We start from the raw sequence: 17,348 nt of genomic DNA, 5'->3' as shown, positions 1-17,348 counted from the left end.
TACGGCAATTTTTACTTCTTGAATTTCTACAGCAATTTTTACTTCTTGAACTTCTACGGATATTTTTACTTCTTGAATTTCTACAGCAATTTTTACTTCTTGAACTTCTACGGATATTTTTACTTCTTGAATTTCTAAGTCAATTTCCCCTGCTCCTCTCCTGCTCAGCCTCTCCCCCTAACCAAGCCTTGTGTCCGCAGAGCCTGGACTACGACACGTGCGTCAACTCTGCCTGGCTGGACGAGGAGCGCACGCAGGGCTACATGTTTGTGGTGAAGAAGGACTTGGCGCGCTGGCTGGTGGTGCTGCTCATGGTTCTTGTTGTGTGTGGGATTGACATTGCCATCAAGTCACTCTCCAAATGCAAATACTCCTGGCTCCAGATGTGTATCCTTGCTGCTGCTGCTGGTGTGTTGGAGGGGGGGGGGTAGGCTAGGTTGGGAAGGGGGACAGAAGGGGCTAGGCTAGGTTGGGAAGGGGACAGAAGGGATGGGTTAGGCTGGTTTAGGTGTGGGAGCTTGGCTAGGCTAGGTTGGGAAGGGAGATGGGTTAGGCTGGTTTAGGTGTGGGAGCTTGGCTAGGCTAGGTTGGGAAGGGAGATGGGTTAGGCTGGGTTAGGTGTGGGAGCTTGGCTAGGCTAGGTTGGGAAGGGGACAGAAGGGGATGGGGATGGGTAAGGTGTGGAGCTTGGCTAGGCTAGGTTGGGAAGGAAAGGGAGGATGGGATACACTTGGCTAGGTTAGCTGTGGCAAGTATGTTAGGTTAGGTAAGGGGAGTGAGGGGATGGGAAAGATTAAAGATGCTGGTTACTCTTGCATTAGGGATTTGGACAGCATAGGGATGAGCTAGAGTAGAAAGAAAGTTTGCAGGATGGGTCAGGCCAGGCTGGGTTAGGTTAGGAATGGGATGTTAGAATGAAGATGCTGGTTCACTCTGTATGGAGTACGCATCTCATGTGTGGGGGGGTCCACTCACACAGCTCTCCTTGACAGAGTGGAGTCAAAGGCTCTTCGTCTCATCAGCTCTCCTCCTCATACTGATAGTCTTTACCTCTCAAATTCCTCCGCCATGTTGCCTCTCTTTCTATCTTCTATCGATATTTTCATGCTGACTGCTCTTCTGAACTTGTTAACTGCATGCCTCCCCCCCTTCCGCGGCCCCGCTGCACACGACTTTCTACTCATACTCATCCCTATACTGTCCGAACCCCTTATGCAAGAGTCAACCAGCATCTTCACTCCTTCATCCCTCACGCTGGTAAACTCTGGAACAATCTTCCTTCATCTGTATTTCCTCCTGCCTACGACTTGAACTCTTTCAAGAGGAGGGTATCAGGACACCTCTCCTCCCGAAATTGACCTCTCGTTTTGGACACTCCTTTGACCTCTGTTCAGGAGCAGTGAGTAGCGGGCTTTTTTTATATCTTTCTTTACGCCCTTGAACTGTCTCCTTAGGTTAAAAAAAAAAAGAAAAAAAAAGGGATTTGGACAGCATCGGGATGAGCTTGAGTAGAACGAAAGTTTGAAGGCTGGGTCAAGCCAGGCTGGGTCAGGTGTGGCATCTTTGGATAGGTTAGGACGGGGAGTGGAGAGTGATGAAAAGAATTATGATGCTAGTAAATGATTAACAAATGAATACTGTCTTAAGTTTCCTACCAACTTTCCTGAGCTGGGCCTCAGACAGTGACTGCGGGGTGCAGCAGGAGGCGCTAACTCTCCCCTACCCGCTGTTTGTCGCGCTGAACATTGGCCCGGCGCTTGTGGCTGCCTTCCTCGGCTCTTATGTGGAGGTGAGTGTGTCCGGATATGCCTTGTTGGAGTAGACACAAGTTGAGTTAAGTCTTGTGTTGATCTTTTGAGTTTTATGTGAGGGTTTGTGTGTCTGTATTTCTCTGTTTTACACTAACTCATCCCTGTGCTGCCAAATCCCGTATGCAAGAGTTAACCAGCTTCTTCATTCTTTCCTGCCCTTATTAAACCAACCAATCCCACTGTCCCCTCCTCTTCCTAACCTAACTCAGCCCCCCACACCTAACCCAGCCTGGCCTGACCCATCCTGCAAACTTTTTTCTACTCTACCTCATCCCTATGCTGTCCAAATCCCTTATGCAAGAGTTGACCAGCTTCCTCACTCTCACCCCCTTCCTAACCTAACCCAGCCCCCCCCACACCTAAGCTAGCCTGGCCTGACCCATCCTACAAACTCTTTTTCTACTCTAGCTCATCTCAATGCTGTCCAAATCCCTTATGCAAGAGTTAACTGGCTTCTTCATTCTTTCACCCCCTTTCTAACCTAACCCAGCCTGGCCTGACCCATCCTACAAACTCTTTCTACTTTAGCTCTTCCCTATGCTGTCCAAGTCCCTTATGCAAGAGTAAGCAGCTTCTTCATTCCTTCATCCCTTGCAGCAGTACACAGGCTTTGAGTCAATGCTGTGTGATGCTGTTGCTCTCATGTGCCCAGCGATATCAAACAGTAAGAAAACGTCACTAGCTCTGAAGCCACTATTTTGGGGACCATTCTGCGGCCCTCACTGACACTCCTTCCCTCCTCCCCTCCGCCTCACAGCCCGTGGCTGCCGGCAGTGGCATCCCGCAGGTCAAGTGTTACCTGAATGGCGCCAAGGTGTCCTGCGTGGTGAGGATCAAGACCCTGATGAGCAAGGCCGTGGGGGTGACCTTCTCTGTGCTGGGAGGCCGGGTCGTGGGAAAGGTGGGTGACTGAGCCGCAGAGAGAGAGAGAGAGTGTGTGTGTGTGTGTGTGTGTGTGTGTGTGTGTGTGTGTGTGTGTGTGTAAGTGGATGAATGGAAAGTCTCAGTTGAGTGTTCCTGATAGCAGACTAGCTCCATGGGTTGAGGCCAAAGGTCAAGTGATCCTTTCAGGTACCTGCAAATCATACTTAATTTCTTCCTAAACAAGAGCAAAGTGTTAAACCTGGCCCACAGAATTTTGTTAATTATTATTATTATTATTATTATTATTATTATTATTATTATTATTATTATTATTATTATTATTATTATTATTATTATTATGAAAAAATGGGATTGCAGCACTTATGAGCCTCCATCGGCACACTTGTATTCATATTAGCTAATACAACACCCAAAAGGAACTCCTACAAACACTGATAAACATTTACTAGGTTTATGACAGACAAATATGAGAAGATTTCTGTACTGTTTCTTAACATCCATTAGTTGTGAACAGCATGCAAATAATATTTTCCACCACGGACAAGTGTCCACTTTTCCAGTCAGTCCCTGTCTGTCACGCTGCCAAACACTGAGGACCACACGGAGGCTGAGAAGTCTGTGTCTGGCAGGCTTTCCAGGGTGTCAGGACAATCAGCAGGGTTGTTGTGGGGTGTTGTGGAGACACATTGTCACTCCTATATTAAAACATTTTGTTAACCAAGTTCACATATTTGGCAAGGCTTTCCTAGGAGTTGTGAGCATTTCCAGGGTGGTTTTATGAGCCCGGTGGTAGTTTGATCCTTCTTCTGTAGCATGAACCTTAAAAACACTCATTAGAACCTGATTGACCCCCTCTTGACCTTCAGAAATAGCCAATGTGAGAAGCCAAAGTGTCTTATAATACTGAGCACAATGAGATGGCTTGGTGCTCACAGGAGGTGGATCTACGGCATCATGCCTTGGATACATTGCTTGTGGAGCACTGGGCTAGGATTCCCCTGACGTGCCCTGCTGCTGGGATGTTAAGAATTAGACGAGGCTTGACACACCCATTGTTGGCTGTGGTGTAGTACTTGCTGCTCTTTAGGTTCAGGTACAGGACGAATTGAAGGTCTGCTAGAGCACATGCCCCAGACTGTACCTTACCACCTCACCCAGCGGACAAAGGAGTTACTGGTACAAGGCTGAAGCAGGAATACCTGCCTCTGAACACAGTCTTTAGTGGTGTCTTCCATGCCATATTGCCTCCCCCAACTTCTGAGTCAGAGAAGCGCAGGAGCCCTAGGTTTGGAGTTTTGTATCATTTCCTCAGCCTGCGGGTGTCCCACAAAGCCCAAAGCTCTAAGGCTGTGCTCCTTGGTGACCTTCAAAGAACCACTCCCAAAAAGTTAAGTTCCGTCCTGACAGAGGCTCCTTGCAGAACCATGACCATGACATGTTAGTGAAATCTTGTACTTGAGGACTCCTGAATGCCTTTCCAGCTAAGAACTTTAGGTTGTCTTCTGTCAAGCCTCTTCCTGTGGCAGATTGGAATTTGGCATCAAACACGTCCAAAACCTGTGGCCATGGAACCTTCTGAGGCAGTGTGTGCGCCCTTGCTTGGCAAATGCATCATCCCAGCAGACTGTGGGCCAAGCATGAGGCTCCTGGCTGCCATGAACACTGCAGGCAGTGACACACTTGGAACACCACCTCACCAACACTGAACTGTGCCTGGAAGAGTAGGGAAAACTTGTCATCCAGAACTGAGTCCTTCTTCTCAGCTCTCTTTATTTTCATGTCTCGGAAACTAAGGGAGAGCTGCCTTGAGCCCTGGTGATGCTCCATGCTGCCAGTATTGTTGAGAATTTCCCCTGACATTTCAGCTTTGCTCATTGTTGAGGAGAGCATTGGCCGGGGCCTCACTCATGATGGGCAGCCTCACCTGAGGTGGGTCGTGGTCACTTGCCACCCACCACTAGACGCACACTTGATGAGAATCTGGTGTTTGGCTTCATGATGTGATGTTTGTTCAGTACTGGAGAGCAAAGGACTCACTCCTGTTCTTGACACAACGGCCTGAGGTAATCTGATGTTTCTTGGGGCGGCGAGGCAGGATGTGTGTGTGTGTGTGTGTGTGTGTGTGTGTGTGTGTGTGTGTGTGTGTGTGTGTGTGTGTGTGTGTGTGTGTGTGTATTTACCTAGTTTTGTGTGTGAGAGAGAGAGATTTTTTTTTTTTTTTTGTGAGATGTTGCTATTAAAGCAGCGTAGTGTCCACAGGTATTAAACTTGCCCCTTCCTGGCCATTTATTTATCAGTGGTATTTGCTGGAAATCACCTCCATTCTTTTTTCCATAGGTCAGGTCGTGGGCAAGGTCTGTGGCCGTGAGCTGACCACCAAGATGCTGCTGCCCACGGTGCCGGCCATGGCCAAGGGCAGGGTGGCCAGGACTACAGATGATGGGCCACTCCTAGACAAAGAGTAAGAGGGAGCATGAAGGGCTGCAAGGGTTTGTTCAGGATGGAAGGCGAGGGAGAGAGAGAGTGAAGGGAAGGGAAGGACAGCTTAGGGAAGACTAACACAGGAAGATCAAAGAGAAGGATATCATGTGTGTGTGTGTGTGTGTGTGTGTGTGTGTGTGTGTGTATTTACCTAGTTGTAGTTTTACAGGCCTGGGCTTTACGCTGGTGTGGTCCCGTCTCCGTATCTACATTTATCCAACTTTTCCTTAGCACACTCCTCGCCAATACTACATCCTCACTTAGTCTGTTCCAAAGCTCTATATTTCTTTGCAGGAAGATATATTTCTTTGTGTCTCTCAAGCATCTTCCTTTCCTCAATTTTTTACTGTCCTCTTGTGTTCCTGGCGGTAATTTCCTCTTTTAGTAGTAACTCCTCGTTGTCTACTTCTTACATTTTGTTCAATAATTTGTAGGTTTGTATTAGGTCTCCCTTTCTTCTTTGTTCTAGTGTTGGTAGGTCCATTTCCTTTAGTCTTTCCTCATGTGTCAATCCCTCCAGCTCTGGAACCATTTTTGTATTCTTTCTAGTTTCTTTATGTGTTTCTTCTTATGAGGAGACCACACTGCCTCCACAATTCCAACTTTGGTCTGGTCATGGTGGTAATTAACTTTCTCATCATATCCATGTAGTGGAATGCTATTCCTATATTTCTCACCATGTTATACATATCACCGAATATCTGATTAACATGACTCTCTGGCTGTTTGTTATCTTGCATTGTTACTCCCAGATTTCTCTCTTCGTGTACTTTCTTTAATGTTTCACCATCTTCCATTTTATATGTCCATTTTGGTCTTCCTTCTCTTTTTCCCATTTCCATAACATGACATTTTTTCACATTTAATTTCATCTCCCATTCCATAGTCCACTTCCAAATCTTGTTTAGGTCTTCTTGCAGAATTACAGTCTTTATTGTTTCTTACATGTGTGTGGGTGTTGGTGTGGGTGTGGATGTGTGTCTGTCTGTCTGTCTGTGTGTGTGTGTGTGTGTGTGTAATTCACCTCTTGGTCTGCTGCGGGTCTCTCTCGAGACAGCCAGCCGTTCCCCTACGGAGGAACACAGAGCTCATAGTACTGATCTTTGGGTAGGACTGAGACCACTCACACACAACACACCGCGACAACGAGGTCACAACTCCTTGCCTGACGTCGCGTACCTACTCACTGCTAGGTGAACAGGGGCTACACGTGAAAGAAGATAAACCCAACTTATCTTAACCCGGCCGGGGAATTGAACCCCGGTCCTTCTGGTTGTGAGCCAGACGCTCTACCCCTGAGCTACCGGGCCGTGTGGGTGTGGGTGTGTCTGTCTGTGTGTGTGTGTGTGTGTGTGTGTGTGTGTGTGTGTGTGTGTGTGTGTGTATTTACCTAGTTGTGACACAGGAAAAGAGCTACCCTCGCGCTGTCCCGTCTCCATATCCTCTTATCCAACTTTTTCTTAAAATCATGAATGCTTCTTGCACAAACCACCTCCTCCTCCAGTCCATTCCACAGCTCAATGCTTCTGTTTGGGAAGCTAAACTTTTTCACATCTCGCCTACACGTGGTCGCCCTCAACTCTCCATGTTCTCTCGTTTCTCTCTCGCTCCACACACACAGGTCCTCTCTGTCCAGATTCTCCACCCCACTCGCCACCCTGTACACCGCTATCAGGTCTCCTCTCTCTCTCTTCTTCTCTCCAGGGTTGTGAGCCCCATGCTATTGAGTCTCTCCTCGTAAGTCCGATCCCTAAGTTCCGGTACTACCTTAGTTGCCACTCTCTGCACTCTTTCCAGCTTTCTTATGTTCTTCTTTTCATGAGGAGACCAGACCACTGCTGCATACTCCAACCTTGGCCTTATCATTGTAACTATTATTTTCTTCATCATCTCCTCGTCCAAAATACACAAATGCTGTCCTTATGTTATCCTGTTGATGTGTTTGTCCGGTGACATGTTCTCTGAGACAGTCACTCCCAAATCTTTTTCTTCCATTCCTCTGCATATTATCTCACTTCCCATCTTATAATTGTATTCACATCTTCTACCACTCCTACCAAACTCTTTTTTTTTACATATCCCAAGGTTGTTCTATCTGCCATGTACCACTCCACTCCCATATTTTGTCCAGGTCCCTCTGCAATGCCTCACAGTCCTTCACATCATTGACTCGTCTCAACAGCTTTGCATCATCTGCAAACAAACTCACATAGCTGGTCACTCCCTCCACCATATCATTTATATAAACAGCAAACATTATTGGCGCCAGCACTGAACCTTGTGGGACCCCACTCCTCACTGGGCACCAGTTGGAAACCTTGTCCTTGATTATTGTCCTCATTTCCCTGTTAGTTAGAAATGTGTGTGTGTGTGTGTGTGTGTGTGTGTGTGTGTGTGTGTGTAATTCACCATGATCTCATCACACAATAGACTCAGGATTGTCCGTCACTACCTTCCCCGAGAAGGCATGAAGCTCATAAGTGACAGATCTCTGCATAGAGTTTAGAGCCCCCTGGGGAGGAAGGGCACAGCCCTGTTGATACGTGATACCCATTCAGTGGTGGGTGTAGAGGAGACTCAGGTTAGGGAGGCTGCCCATGGTGCCCACTCTGGCCAGGACTCGGCCCTGAGAGAGCCCTGAGCTGGTCAGCCAGTCTGTGGGCAGTGCTGAGCCTCCTCGTGGCTCAAGAGGCAGGAAATGGAGAATTCTGGACTAGTTTCATATACATTAAAAAGTGGTTATGCTACTAAGTATCTCTGTAGTATCTTGTACAGGGAAGGTGTCCTTAGTTTTCAAGGCATTACAATAAAACTCAACATCAGCTGTTTGCCTTAGTAACAACAAGGAAGAATGGTTTTGCTGCATGTGATGAACCTGTAAATATTCCCACAAGCAGTGTATGGCATGACAAATAGCATTGACCAATTCCCTGCCCGGCTGACAAGACTCATGCTTGGTTTCTCTCCTCACAGGCGGCGGGGAAGAGGATGGTTAAGACACCTTGTGCATGTTAATACTCTCTCATACTTGTGCCAAGGCCTAACACTGTGTGGCCAACACTCTCAGCAGGGGCTTTGTCTTGTGATGTATGTTGTTCATTTTGTATTTTATTCTTTGTAGCTGTGTGAACTGCCTTAAAGTGAGTATTTATGCTCACTTTCATGACAAGAAAATGTTTTATGTTGCTGGCTGCCACAGGCTCTATACAATCATGAGTTGTTCATCAATCCACAGGAATATTTTATTGGCTTTACATTTTTACATTATAGTTTGCTGGAATGTTCTCTTCCCTGCCTGGTGCTCAGCCTTCATCATTTCAAAGGCTGACTGATTTCAGGAAGGAAGTGGGTACTGAATTCAGTACTGTTTGCTGTTGACACGGTGCTCATTGCAGAAAATGAAAGTGACCTACAAAACTTGGTCACTGTTTTTGACAGTGTCTGTAACAAGAGCAAGAGAAAGCTGAAAGTAAATGTCAACAAAAGTAAAGTGATGGTTTCTGAAAAGTGAGGTTGTAGATTTTGTATGCCCATATAGAGTGGAATTGAATGTGAAAAAGAATGCAAAATAATTTTGAATTTTGAAGAACACAAAGACACAAAGGAAGAACAAACAACAGCAGACCTGCTGGTCCTTACGAGGCTGTTTGTGACAAGCTACACTAACTATCTAATCAAAGGTGGAAGATGAAGGACAGCAAAGGCGAAGGCTCTTGGCCCCCCCCCCCTCCCCCCAGCCAAACCTGGCAGGAATGAAAAGAACCATGCAGCATGGAAAACTGCATGGAAATTATGTAGGAAAGAGGAAAGAACTACCATTACTGCTACCACTAACCGGGCGATAAAAGCGGACAAGGACACCAGTATTCGAAATAACTTAACGTTATTACGACAATGAGTAATATCTTAGTTGCTGGTTGGATTCAAAACACTTGTCTAATCTATTATTGAAGGCCATAACTGTTGTACTATCAACGACATCACAGGGTAGAGAGTTCCAACCTTAACAACTCGATTGAAGAAGAAGTGTTTAGCTTCGTGTGACGAGAATCTTTTACCACTTATCTTCAAATTGTGATTTCTTCTTGTTCTATTTTGATCGATCAACTGTAAAGTAATCTTCCGCATTAAATGGTGAAGGTCAATGAGTTTAAGTACCTTGGATCAGTTATGTGTAAGCATGGTGGTACGGAGGGAGAGATAAGAGAAAGGGCATTGCAAGGAAGAAGGGTGGTAGGGTCTTTGGGACGAATCATGAATGGCAGAAGTGTGAGCATGGAGGTAAAGAGGGATTTGAGAGATACAATAATAGTACCAACCCTCACATATGAAACGTGGGCCTGGAATGAAAGTCAGAGATCTAGAGTGCAGGCAGTGGAAATGACTTATTTGAGGAGTGCTTGTGGTATGAGTAGATTGGATGGAATGAGTAATGAAAGTGTACGAGCGTTTTGGAATGTGTCACAGGGTGAAGGGAAGAAGTGTGGAGTGGTGGAAGAAGTGAAGCGACAGACCTTAAAGTGGTTTGGCCACATGGAGCGAATGGAGGAGAGTAAGATGACCAGAAGGGTGTATGTGAGTGAGATAGAGGGAGGGAATGCTAGAGGACGACCTCCTGTGAAATGGAGGGATAGGGTGCAAGAGTACGTTAGGAAGAGGGGGGGAATATCTTTGAGAAACTTTGAGCAGGCAAGGAGGGAGTGTCTGGATAGAGAAAGGTGGAAGCTCTTCTGCCGTCGCCATCCCCTGCTGGGAGCTCCTAGGAGCAGGCGTCGATGAAATGATGATGATGACTGAGAGGGGTATTTTGATGTGTCTTGAGAGCTTGGATAACAGTGACTGAGGGAGAGATTTCAGAATCAAATAAATATATACCCATTACTTTTTTTTTTAGTGTGTGTGTGTGTGTGTGTGTGTGTGTGTGTGTGTGTGTGTGTGTTGCAGTTATTGCTGTATATAAGGTAAGTGTTGCAGCAGGCTTATTGTAATGGACTGTTTTTGTTGGTATTTATTTTTTCCCTTGAGCTGCTTCCTCTACTGTAAAAAAAGAAAAATTGTGACAAACAGCAATTAGATACAAAACTCACTTGCTTACCGTACCTTTCTGCCTTTCCTCAGGGACCTGGACACACTGTTCTGCGGCACCAGCAGCAGCAGCCTGCACATCCATGGCCTGCAGGAGGAGGACGAGGGGACGTACAGGTGCCGGGCGGAGAACAGGGACCTGGACACACTGTTCTGCGGCACCAGCAGCAGCAGCCTGCACATCCATGGCCTGCAGGAGGAGGACGAGGGGACGTACAGGTGCCGGGCGGAGAACAGGGAGGACTCGCTCGACGCCGTGGCCCACATACAGGTCCAAGGTGAGACAAAACTATGACATATATATTTTTTTTACAGCAATGAAAGAGTTCAAAGGCAAAAAACAATGCAAACAATGAAGCACTGCTCCTATAAAGAAAAAAATGAGAGGTTAATATTGGGTGTAGAGGTCATAGGCAGGAGGAAATACAGACACATGATGGCTGTTCCAGAGTTTACCAGTGAAAGGGATGAAAGAATGAAGATGCTGGTTAACTCTTGTGCTTTGTGTGAATAAAGTTTGGCATGGTAAAAATCTTAGTGATTGTGAATTATATGTTTGTCATAGGAGATGAAGTCGTGAAATGGATGGTCAAGATATGTGAAGTAGCATGGGGGGGGGGGCAGCAGACTGGACGAAAGCCATCACTGTCCCAGTTTACAAGGCGAAGGGCAGGAGAGGGGAATGTGGGAGCTATAGAGGTATAGGTCTCCTGAGTATACCCGGAAAGGTATATGGAAAATCATAATAGAGAGGGTGCAAAGACTTACAGAAGAGAAAATCAGTGAAGAACAAGGAGGCTTCAGGAAGGGAAGGGATGTGTGGATCAGATATTTGCCTTCAGGATGGAAGTAGAAAAAATAATAGTAAAAGGAAAGAAACTATACGCTGCCTTCATGAATATGGAAAAAGCTAGAGCTAATACAGTCTCTCTATATGATGATGCATCTGCATGTGTCAAAATTACTGGAGAAACAAGTGAACATTTTGAGATAAAAGTGGGCTTAAGACAAGGGTGCGTCATGTCACCAGGGTTATTCAATATTTATATGGATGGTGTCATTAGAGAAATGAAGGGCAAAGTTGGAGAAGATGGAGTAAGACTGTTCGATGAGGGAAGGAAGTGGGTACTGAATTCGATACTGTTTGCTGATGACACGGTGCTCATTGCAGAAAATGAAAGTGACCTACAAAATTTGGTCAGTGTTTTTGATAGTGTCTGTAACAGGAGAAAGCTGAAAGTAAATGTCAACAGAAGTGAAGTGATGGTTTGTGAGCGAAATAGAAGTGAGGTTGTAGATTTTGTATGCCCATATAGAGTGAGAATTTAATGTGAAAAAGAATGCAAAATAATTTTGAATGGTGAAGAAATGGAGGAGGTCAATGAGTTTAAGTACCTTGGATCAGTTATGTGTAAGCATGGTGGTATGGAGGGAGAGATAAGAGAAAGGGCATTGCAAGGAAGAAGGGTGGTAGGGTCTTTGGGACGAATCATGAATGGCAGAAGTGTGAGCATGGAGGTAAAGAGGGATTTGAGAAATACAATAATAGTACCAACCCTCACATATGCAAGTGAAACGTGGGCCTGGAATGAAAGTCAGAGGTCTAGAGTGCAGGCAGTGGAAATGAGTTATTTGAGGAGTGCTTGTGGTGTGAGTAGAATGGATGGAATGAGTAATGAAAGTGTGTACGAGCATTTTGGAATGTGTCACAGGGGTGAAGGGAAGAAGTGTGGAGTGGTGGAAGAAGTGAAGCGACAGACTTTAAAGTGGTTTGGCCACATGGAGCGAATGGAGGAGAGTAAGATGACCAGAAGGGTGTATGTGAGTGAGATAGAGGGAGGGAATGTTAGAGGACGACCTCCAGTGAAATGGAGGGATAGGGTGCAAGAGTACGTTGGGGAGAGGGGGGGAAAATCTTTGAGAAACTTTGAGCAGGCAAGGAGGGAGTGTCTGGATAGAGAAAGATGGAAGCTCTTCTGCCATGGCCATACCCTGCTGGGAGCTCCTAGGAGCAGGCATCCAGGAAATGATGATCATATGTTTGTCTCCGTTACTAGTATTGAAAATGGTATAAGAAAGACTATTCATATCTTTGTGGTTTGAGTATATAAAGTTTGGCATTGTGAAAGGTTAGCATTTGCCAGTTATCGTTAAGTTAGGTTAGGTTAGATGTTTGTCTCAGTACTAAAGTGTTTTCAGTGATATAACAAAGACTGCATATTTTTTGTGATTTGTGTGGATAAATTTTGCCATTGTAAAAATCTTAAGTGTTTGTCAATCATTAAGTTCCTCTCAGTTACTAGAGTGGTAATAATGTTGAAAATGGAATAACAAAGACTAGCAATATTTTTGCGGTTTGAGTGTATAAAGTTTGGCATAGTAAAAATCTTAGTGTTCTTCAGTCATCATGTTTCTCTCAGTTACTAAAGCTTGAAAATTGTGTGACAGTTGCTCCGAGGTTTCTGAGGCAGCCGGCCAACGCTCTCGCCTATGAGAAGGAGAACGTGGAGCTGGAGTGCAGCGTGTACGGCCAGCCAGAGCCCTCGCTCCACTGGCTCAAGAACGGCGAGCTGCTGGTGGAGACGGAATACCTTCAGGTGAGCCGGACTTCTGTGGCGGTGTGGAAATTTATCGCTGTTACAGGTTTAAAAGGACAGAGATATGTAGATTCATAAGATAGATAGATTGGTGGATACATACATACATACATACATACATAAGGGGAAAGGAATGTAAGGCCCTAAATCAGTGGTTCTTAACCTGGGGGGTGCACCCCTCTGAGGGGGAGCACAGTAATTTCCAGGGGGGGTGCGAGCCCTAGGGGAAAACTAGGAATTTCTCTAATTATATTTGCTATTCTCTTACCAAGAGCGTGGGCTAATATTGAGAAGTTTATGAACAAATGCAAAAGTATCGCCATTACTTCAGTTTCCTGTAGTCTACTTAGGGCTTGCCAGTTTCTTTAACATCTGTAAGGAAATTTTATTGCTAGATGCAAGGGGGCGTGGAGGGAAGGACTACTTCCTGGAAGGGGCGGGGAAGTAAAAAGGTTAAGAACCACTGCTCTAAATGGATGCATAAGGTATGTAAAGAGATACATTAGAATCCATAAGGTTCCATGCATAAGGTTCTAAAGAGATAAGTAAAGGAAAAGGGATACAAGGTTCTAAGTAGATACATAAGGGATTTCAGTAGATAAGGGATATAAGGCTCTATGCAGGGAGATAAATATAAGGCTGTCAATAGCTACACAAAACACAGCTGTGTTGTGTTAGGTGTGTGTAATGCCAAGCCTCCCTGTAGAGTGTGAGCGGCAACAACCTGCAGATCCTTGGCCTGGTGCGCCAGGAGTACACCGGGATGTACCAGTGTGTGGCGCACAGCTCGCCGGGGACGCCCAGCTGTGTGTCCTTGAGTCAAGTAAGCAGCGGTGCCGTGCGGGGCAGACACTGTTCACACTGTAGCCCTTTGTTTGCATTCATGAGTACTGATGTAGTGTTGTCTGCATTGGACACAGGCAGTGACTAGTCCAGATAATTCCAGGTTGCTAATAAGCCCAGACGCAAACATTTACAAGGTTACTGAATGTATTCCAATGTTTCTGGTGGGCAGCTGCAGCCGCTGGTACAGACGCTGCAGTTTTAAAAAGTGTACATTACCCAAGTTATTGATGTTGATGCATGTGATTTTCTTAGCATGGCTGTAAGCATAACCCTTTGTTGTGTTTATTATTCCTTGAAGACTGAATAAAATGCATAGATTACACTGTGGGCAAAGCACACGTCTCCAGTAATGTGTTCATATTTGATTGTCCTGAAGTTTGGAGATATCAAAGCCGGTGCTGAGAGTTACTGACTCACTAAAATGTGATTTACCCGAGAATGACTATTTTGTTGTGGTATTTTGATAATACGTTGTCTGGGCTCACCTCCAGGGAGGAGCAGCATGCCCCCACCCACGCACAAGGCAGGTCACAGACACAGTAAGTGGGGCAGCTCAGGCACACCACTACTACTACTACTCCTTGTTTTCAATACTTAGAATGTCTGCTCATTGTTGACACAGCTTGTTTACATCATTTGCCTTCTCTTGGTGTGGGCCTTGACAGTCACTGTGCCTACTAGTCTTTATGCTGTTCACAATAATTATTCCTGGGATACTCAGTCCTCTACAAGCAGGAAGGATCACTCAGGTCAGAACCAAAGGACACAACCTGGGAATATTTATTGCATAAAAAATTCAACACAATACTACTACTGTTAAGATGTATTTAGCAAATACAGAGTTATCCAACTGCCATTCCAGTGATTATAAAGAAATAATAACATTTTAGCGAGTACATATACAACATTTCATCAAAAGTAAGTAATTCACACATCACTTTCCTCCCTTCACTGCAGAGAACGCGTCCAGAACGTGAGTGCAGCTCCTCCAGCGAGGGACGGGATGAATACAAGACCCAGATCAGCGACCTAAGTCCCGGGAGTAACTACATGGTGCGGGTGGCGGCCCACACCTCCGGCGGCCTGGTGGGCGCCTCCATACACGAGGTGCGGGTGTTCACCAAGCCGGACCTGGACCTGCCCTCCGCCTCAGAGTCTGAAAGTTGTCTCCACCTCACCCACCAGTCTGGAGGCCACTTGGTCGCCGCCCGTACTGGCCAAAACGCCCATCACGGGATACACCATGTTCTATACGCAGGTGTGGACGGCCTTATAGAACTGTGTGCTAAATGTGGAGTCTCTGTTGCCTAACAAAAGTCTCCCCATATCCTTGTGTGTCATTAGTGACCTTCCTTTGAGTAGAGGGTGACCATAGCCGTGTGTTTGTACAAGTCCCAGTGTGTATCTTAACCATTGTCTCCCTTGTAGTTTTCTCCTCAGGTTGGGTCAGCAGAAGAACACGAAGTAAAGGTCACTGGTACGTCACATGACCTCCAAGGCCTGGACCAGTTCACTGAGCACAGCGTGTGGCTCACCGCCGTCAACAGTAATGGCGGGGGAGACGCCACCCCGGAGGTCACTGCCAGAACCTTCTCAGACGTGCCCTCAAAGGAGCCTCAGAATGTGAGCGTTGAGGCTGCCAGCTCAAGGGTGAGTTGTGGAAGGCTTCCAAGGCAAAGATACATTGTGAAACCTGTTTTAAATAGCTTTCTGCTCTGTTCGTTTCCTTCACATCATCTCTACAAGTTGCACATTCATTGTTTCAGTATTTTTAACCCTTGCACATTCATTATATTTGACCCGTCTGCTGCGATTGGCACGGATTTGGCCTTCACTGGTAGCCTGAAAACATTTACTCCCATGTCTTTCCCTGGCTCTGTGGTGGATAGTGGAGTGTATCCAATGTGGCATTGGTGTGCAGGATATCCCCTCCCAAGCTGCAGGACTTTACATTTTTCTCCACTGAATTGTAGCAGCCGGTTTGTGTTCCATTCCTGTAGCTTGGTGAGGTCTTCTGGTAGGAAATCCACAGTCAGGGGGTTAAGTTGAAGCATTCATGGCCTCACACAATGTTCAAACTTTTTAAGATTGTATTTTGATAATTTATCGTATAACTTTTTTCCCTCACACGGCCTTTCCCTTCAGAGCCTCATCATCTGCTGGGAGCCTCCGCTGGCCGAGCACCAGAATGGGATCATCACCAGCTGCAAGATCCACTACAAAGAGCGCGGCGAGTCAGGTTCCTCCAAGACCAAAGCCACAGACGGAAACAGACGACTCTTTGCCCTCAAGAAAAGCACCACATACTCCATAAAGGTTTAACCCGTCTGCTGCGATTGGCACAGATTTCACATTCACTGGTAGCCTGATAACATACAGTCCCTGGTCTTTCTCTGCCTCTGTGGTGGATAATGGAGTGTTTCCCATGTGGTATTGGTGTGCTGGATATCTCTTCACTGGTAGCCTGATAACATACAGTCCCTGGTCTTTCTCTGCCTCTATGGTGGATAGTGGAGTGTTTCCCATGTGGTATTGGTGTGCTGGATATCCCCTCCCATGGTGCAGGACTTACCTTTTCTTCATTGAATTGTAGCCACAGATACTTTTTGTTCTCGCTGTTCATTTCCCATTTCCTTCTGGTTCTCCTCCTCCTCCTCCTGTAACCCTCTTTTTCCTGTCCCTACTGATCATGTTCTCTTTTTTCCTCTTGCTGTTCCTGTGTCCCCGCCCTGCCAAATATTCTCCCGCGTCCTGCTTCTCGGCATTTCCTTGAGCAGGTTAGTGCAGAGAGCGTATACAGCTTAGGGTCGGAGAGGCTTTGACGGAGCTCAACCAACGTAATGTACAGACTGAAGCGACACAGCGCCACAAAGAGAGCCCACGAGACCACAATTACACACTGTACATATATAACATAAACTTGGGCGAGGCTGTGGATTTTGATGCAGCGGATGTACATTTTGATCCAATGACCCTGATAACCTAAAACCGGTGAATGTATAGGAGGCGAAGCTACACACGAACACACACACACACACACACACACACACACACAATACAATACCTGTCAACATTACAAAGAGAAAGTATTCTTCCCATGATAAATACTGATTAAAAAGTCTTGTGTGTGTGTGTGTGTGTGTGTGTGTGTGTGTGTGTGTGTGTGTGTGTGTGTAATTCACCTCGGCCTGATCACGAGTTTGACTCGGTCCCGCCAGCAGGTACCTCCTGACGTGAACAAGTGCTCATCATCATCGATCTCTGGTACTGTTAGGACCTCACACACCACACCCCCATCCCCCTTGCTCAAGGGAGGACAGTAACCACTCCTTGTCAACAGAAAGAATCCGGCCTGATGGGGGCTCAAACCGCTGCCTGTTTGGCCGTAAAGCCTTGCAGCGCAGCGCTCTACCGATTGAGCTGTGTGTGTGTGTGCATGTGTGTGTGTGTGTGTGTGTGTGTGTGTGTGTAGCCTCGCCTCCTATACATTCACTCTGGTTTAGATTAGCAGCTGCTGCAGTCTGACTCGACTCGCTCTCCTGATCATTACTGCCGCAGGAAATGACATAACTGTCTTCTCCCACACTCTACCTTCTCTTCCTCGCTTTATTCTTCATTATTACCATTACCAGAAGCTTTATTA

The 17,348-nt window shown here is 46.1% G+C and overlaps 1 protein-coding gene, 1 non-coding gene and 1 pseudogene across 7 annotated transcripts; 1 reads left to right on the top strand and 2 right to left on the bottom strand.

Annotated features, from left to right (window-relative positions):
* Positions 1-231: 231 nt before the first annotated feature.
* LOC126993511 (netrin receptor DCC-like) lies at positions 232-16,020 on the top strand. Of its 6 annotated transcripts, none has more exons than XM_050852650.1 (11): positions 232-387; positions 1,680-1,789; positions 2,569-2,712; positions 5,034-5,157; positions 10,296-10,379; positions 10,482-10,540; positions 12,711-12,859; positions 13,566-13,682; positions 14,663-14,963; positions 15,134-15,355; positions 15,851-16,020. In XM_050852650.1, exons 4-10 carry the CDS (start codon positions 5,078-5,080, stop codon positions 15,193-15,195), a joined length of 852 nt encoding a protein of 283 aa, XP_050708607.1. In that variant the 5' UTR covers positions 232-387; positions 1,680-1,789; positions 2,569-2,712; positions 5,034-5,077; the 3' UTR covers positions 15,196-15,355; positions 15,851-16,020. The 6 variants fall into 6 exon arrangements, with proteins under 6 accessions (XP_050708607.1, XP_050708606.1, XP_050708605.1 ...); XM_050852646.1 differs by lacking the exon at positions 10,296-10,379 and adding an exon at positions 8,151-8,264 and having other exon boundaries at positions 234-387; positions 10,398-10,540; XM_050852649.1 differs by lacking the exon at positions 10,296-10,379 and having other exon boundaries at positions 233-387; positions 10,398-10,540.
* On the bottom strand, positions 3,271-4,693 carry LOC126993516 (signal transducer and activator of transcription 5A-like; annotated as a pseudogene).
* Positions 6,415-6,487, bottom strand: Trnav-cac (transfer RNA valine (anticodon CAC)). Its single transcript has one exon. It is a non-coding gene; the product is annotated as a tRNA-Val (tRNA).
* Positions 16,021-17,348: the final 1,328 nt, after the last annotated feature.

Source organism: Eriocheir sinensis, unplaced genomic scaffold (genome assembly GCF_024679095.1).
Source record: "Eriocheir sinensis breed Jianghai 21 unplaced genomic scaffold, ASM2467909v1 Scaffold626, whole genome shotgun sequence".
Lineage (NCBI taxonomy): Eukaryota > Metazoa > Arthropoda > Malacostraca > Decapoda > Varunidae > Eriocheir > Eriocheir sinensis.
The sequence above is the reverse complement of the archived record's forward strand: the minus strand, read 5'-3'. Positions and strand labels throughout refer to the sequence as shown.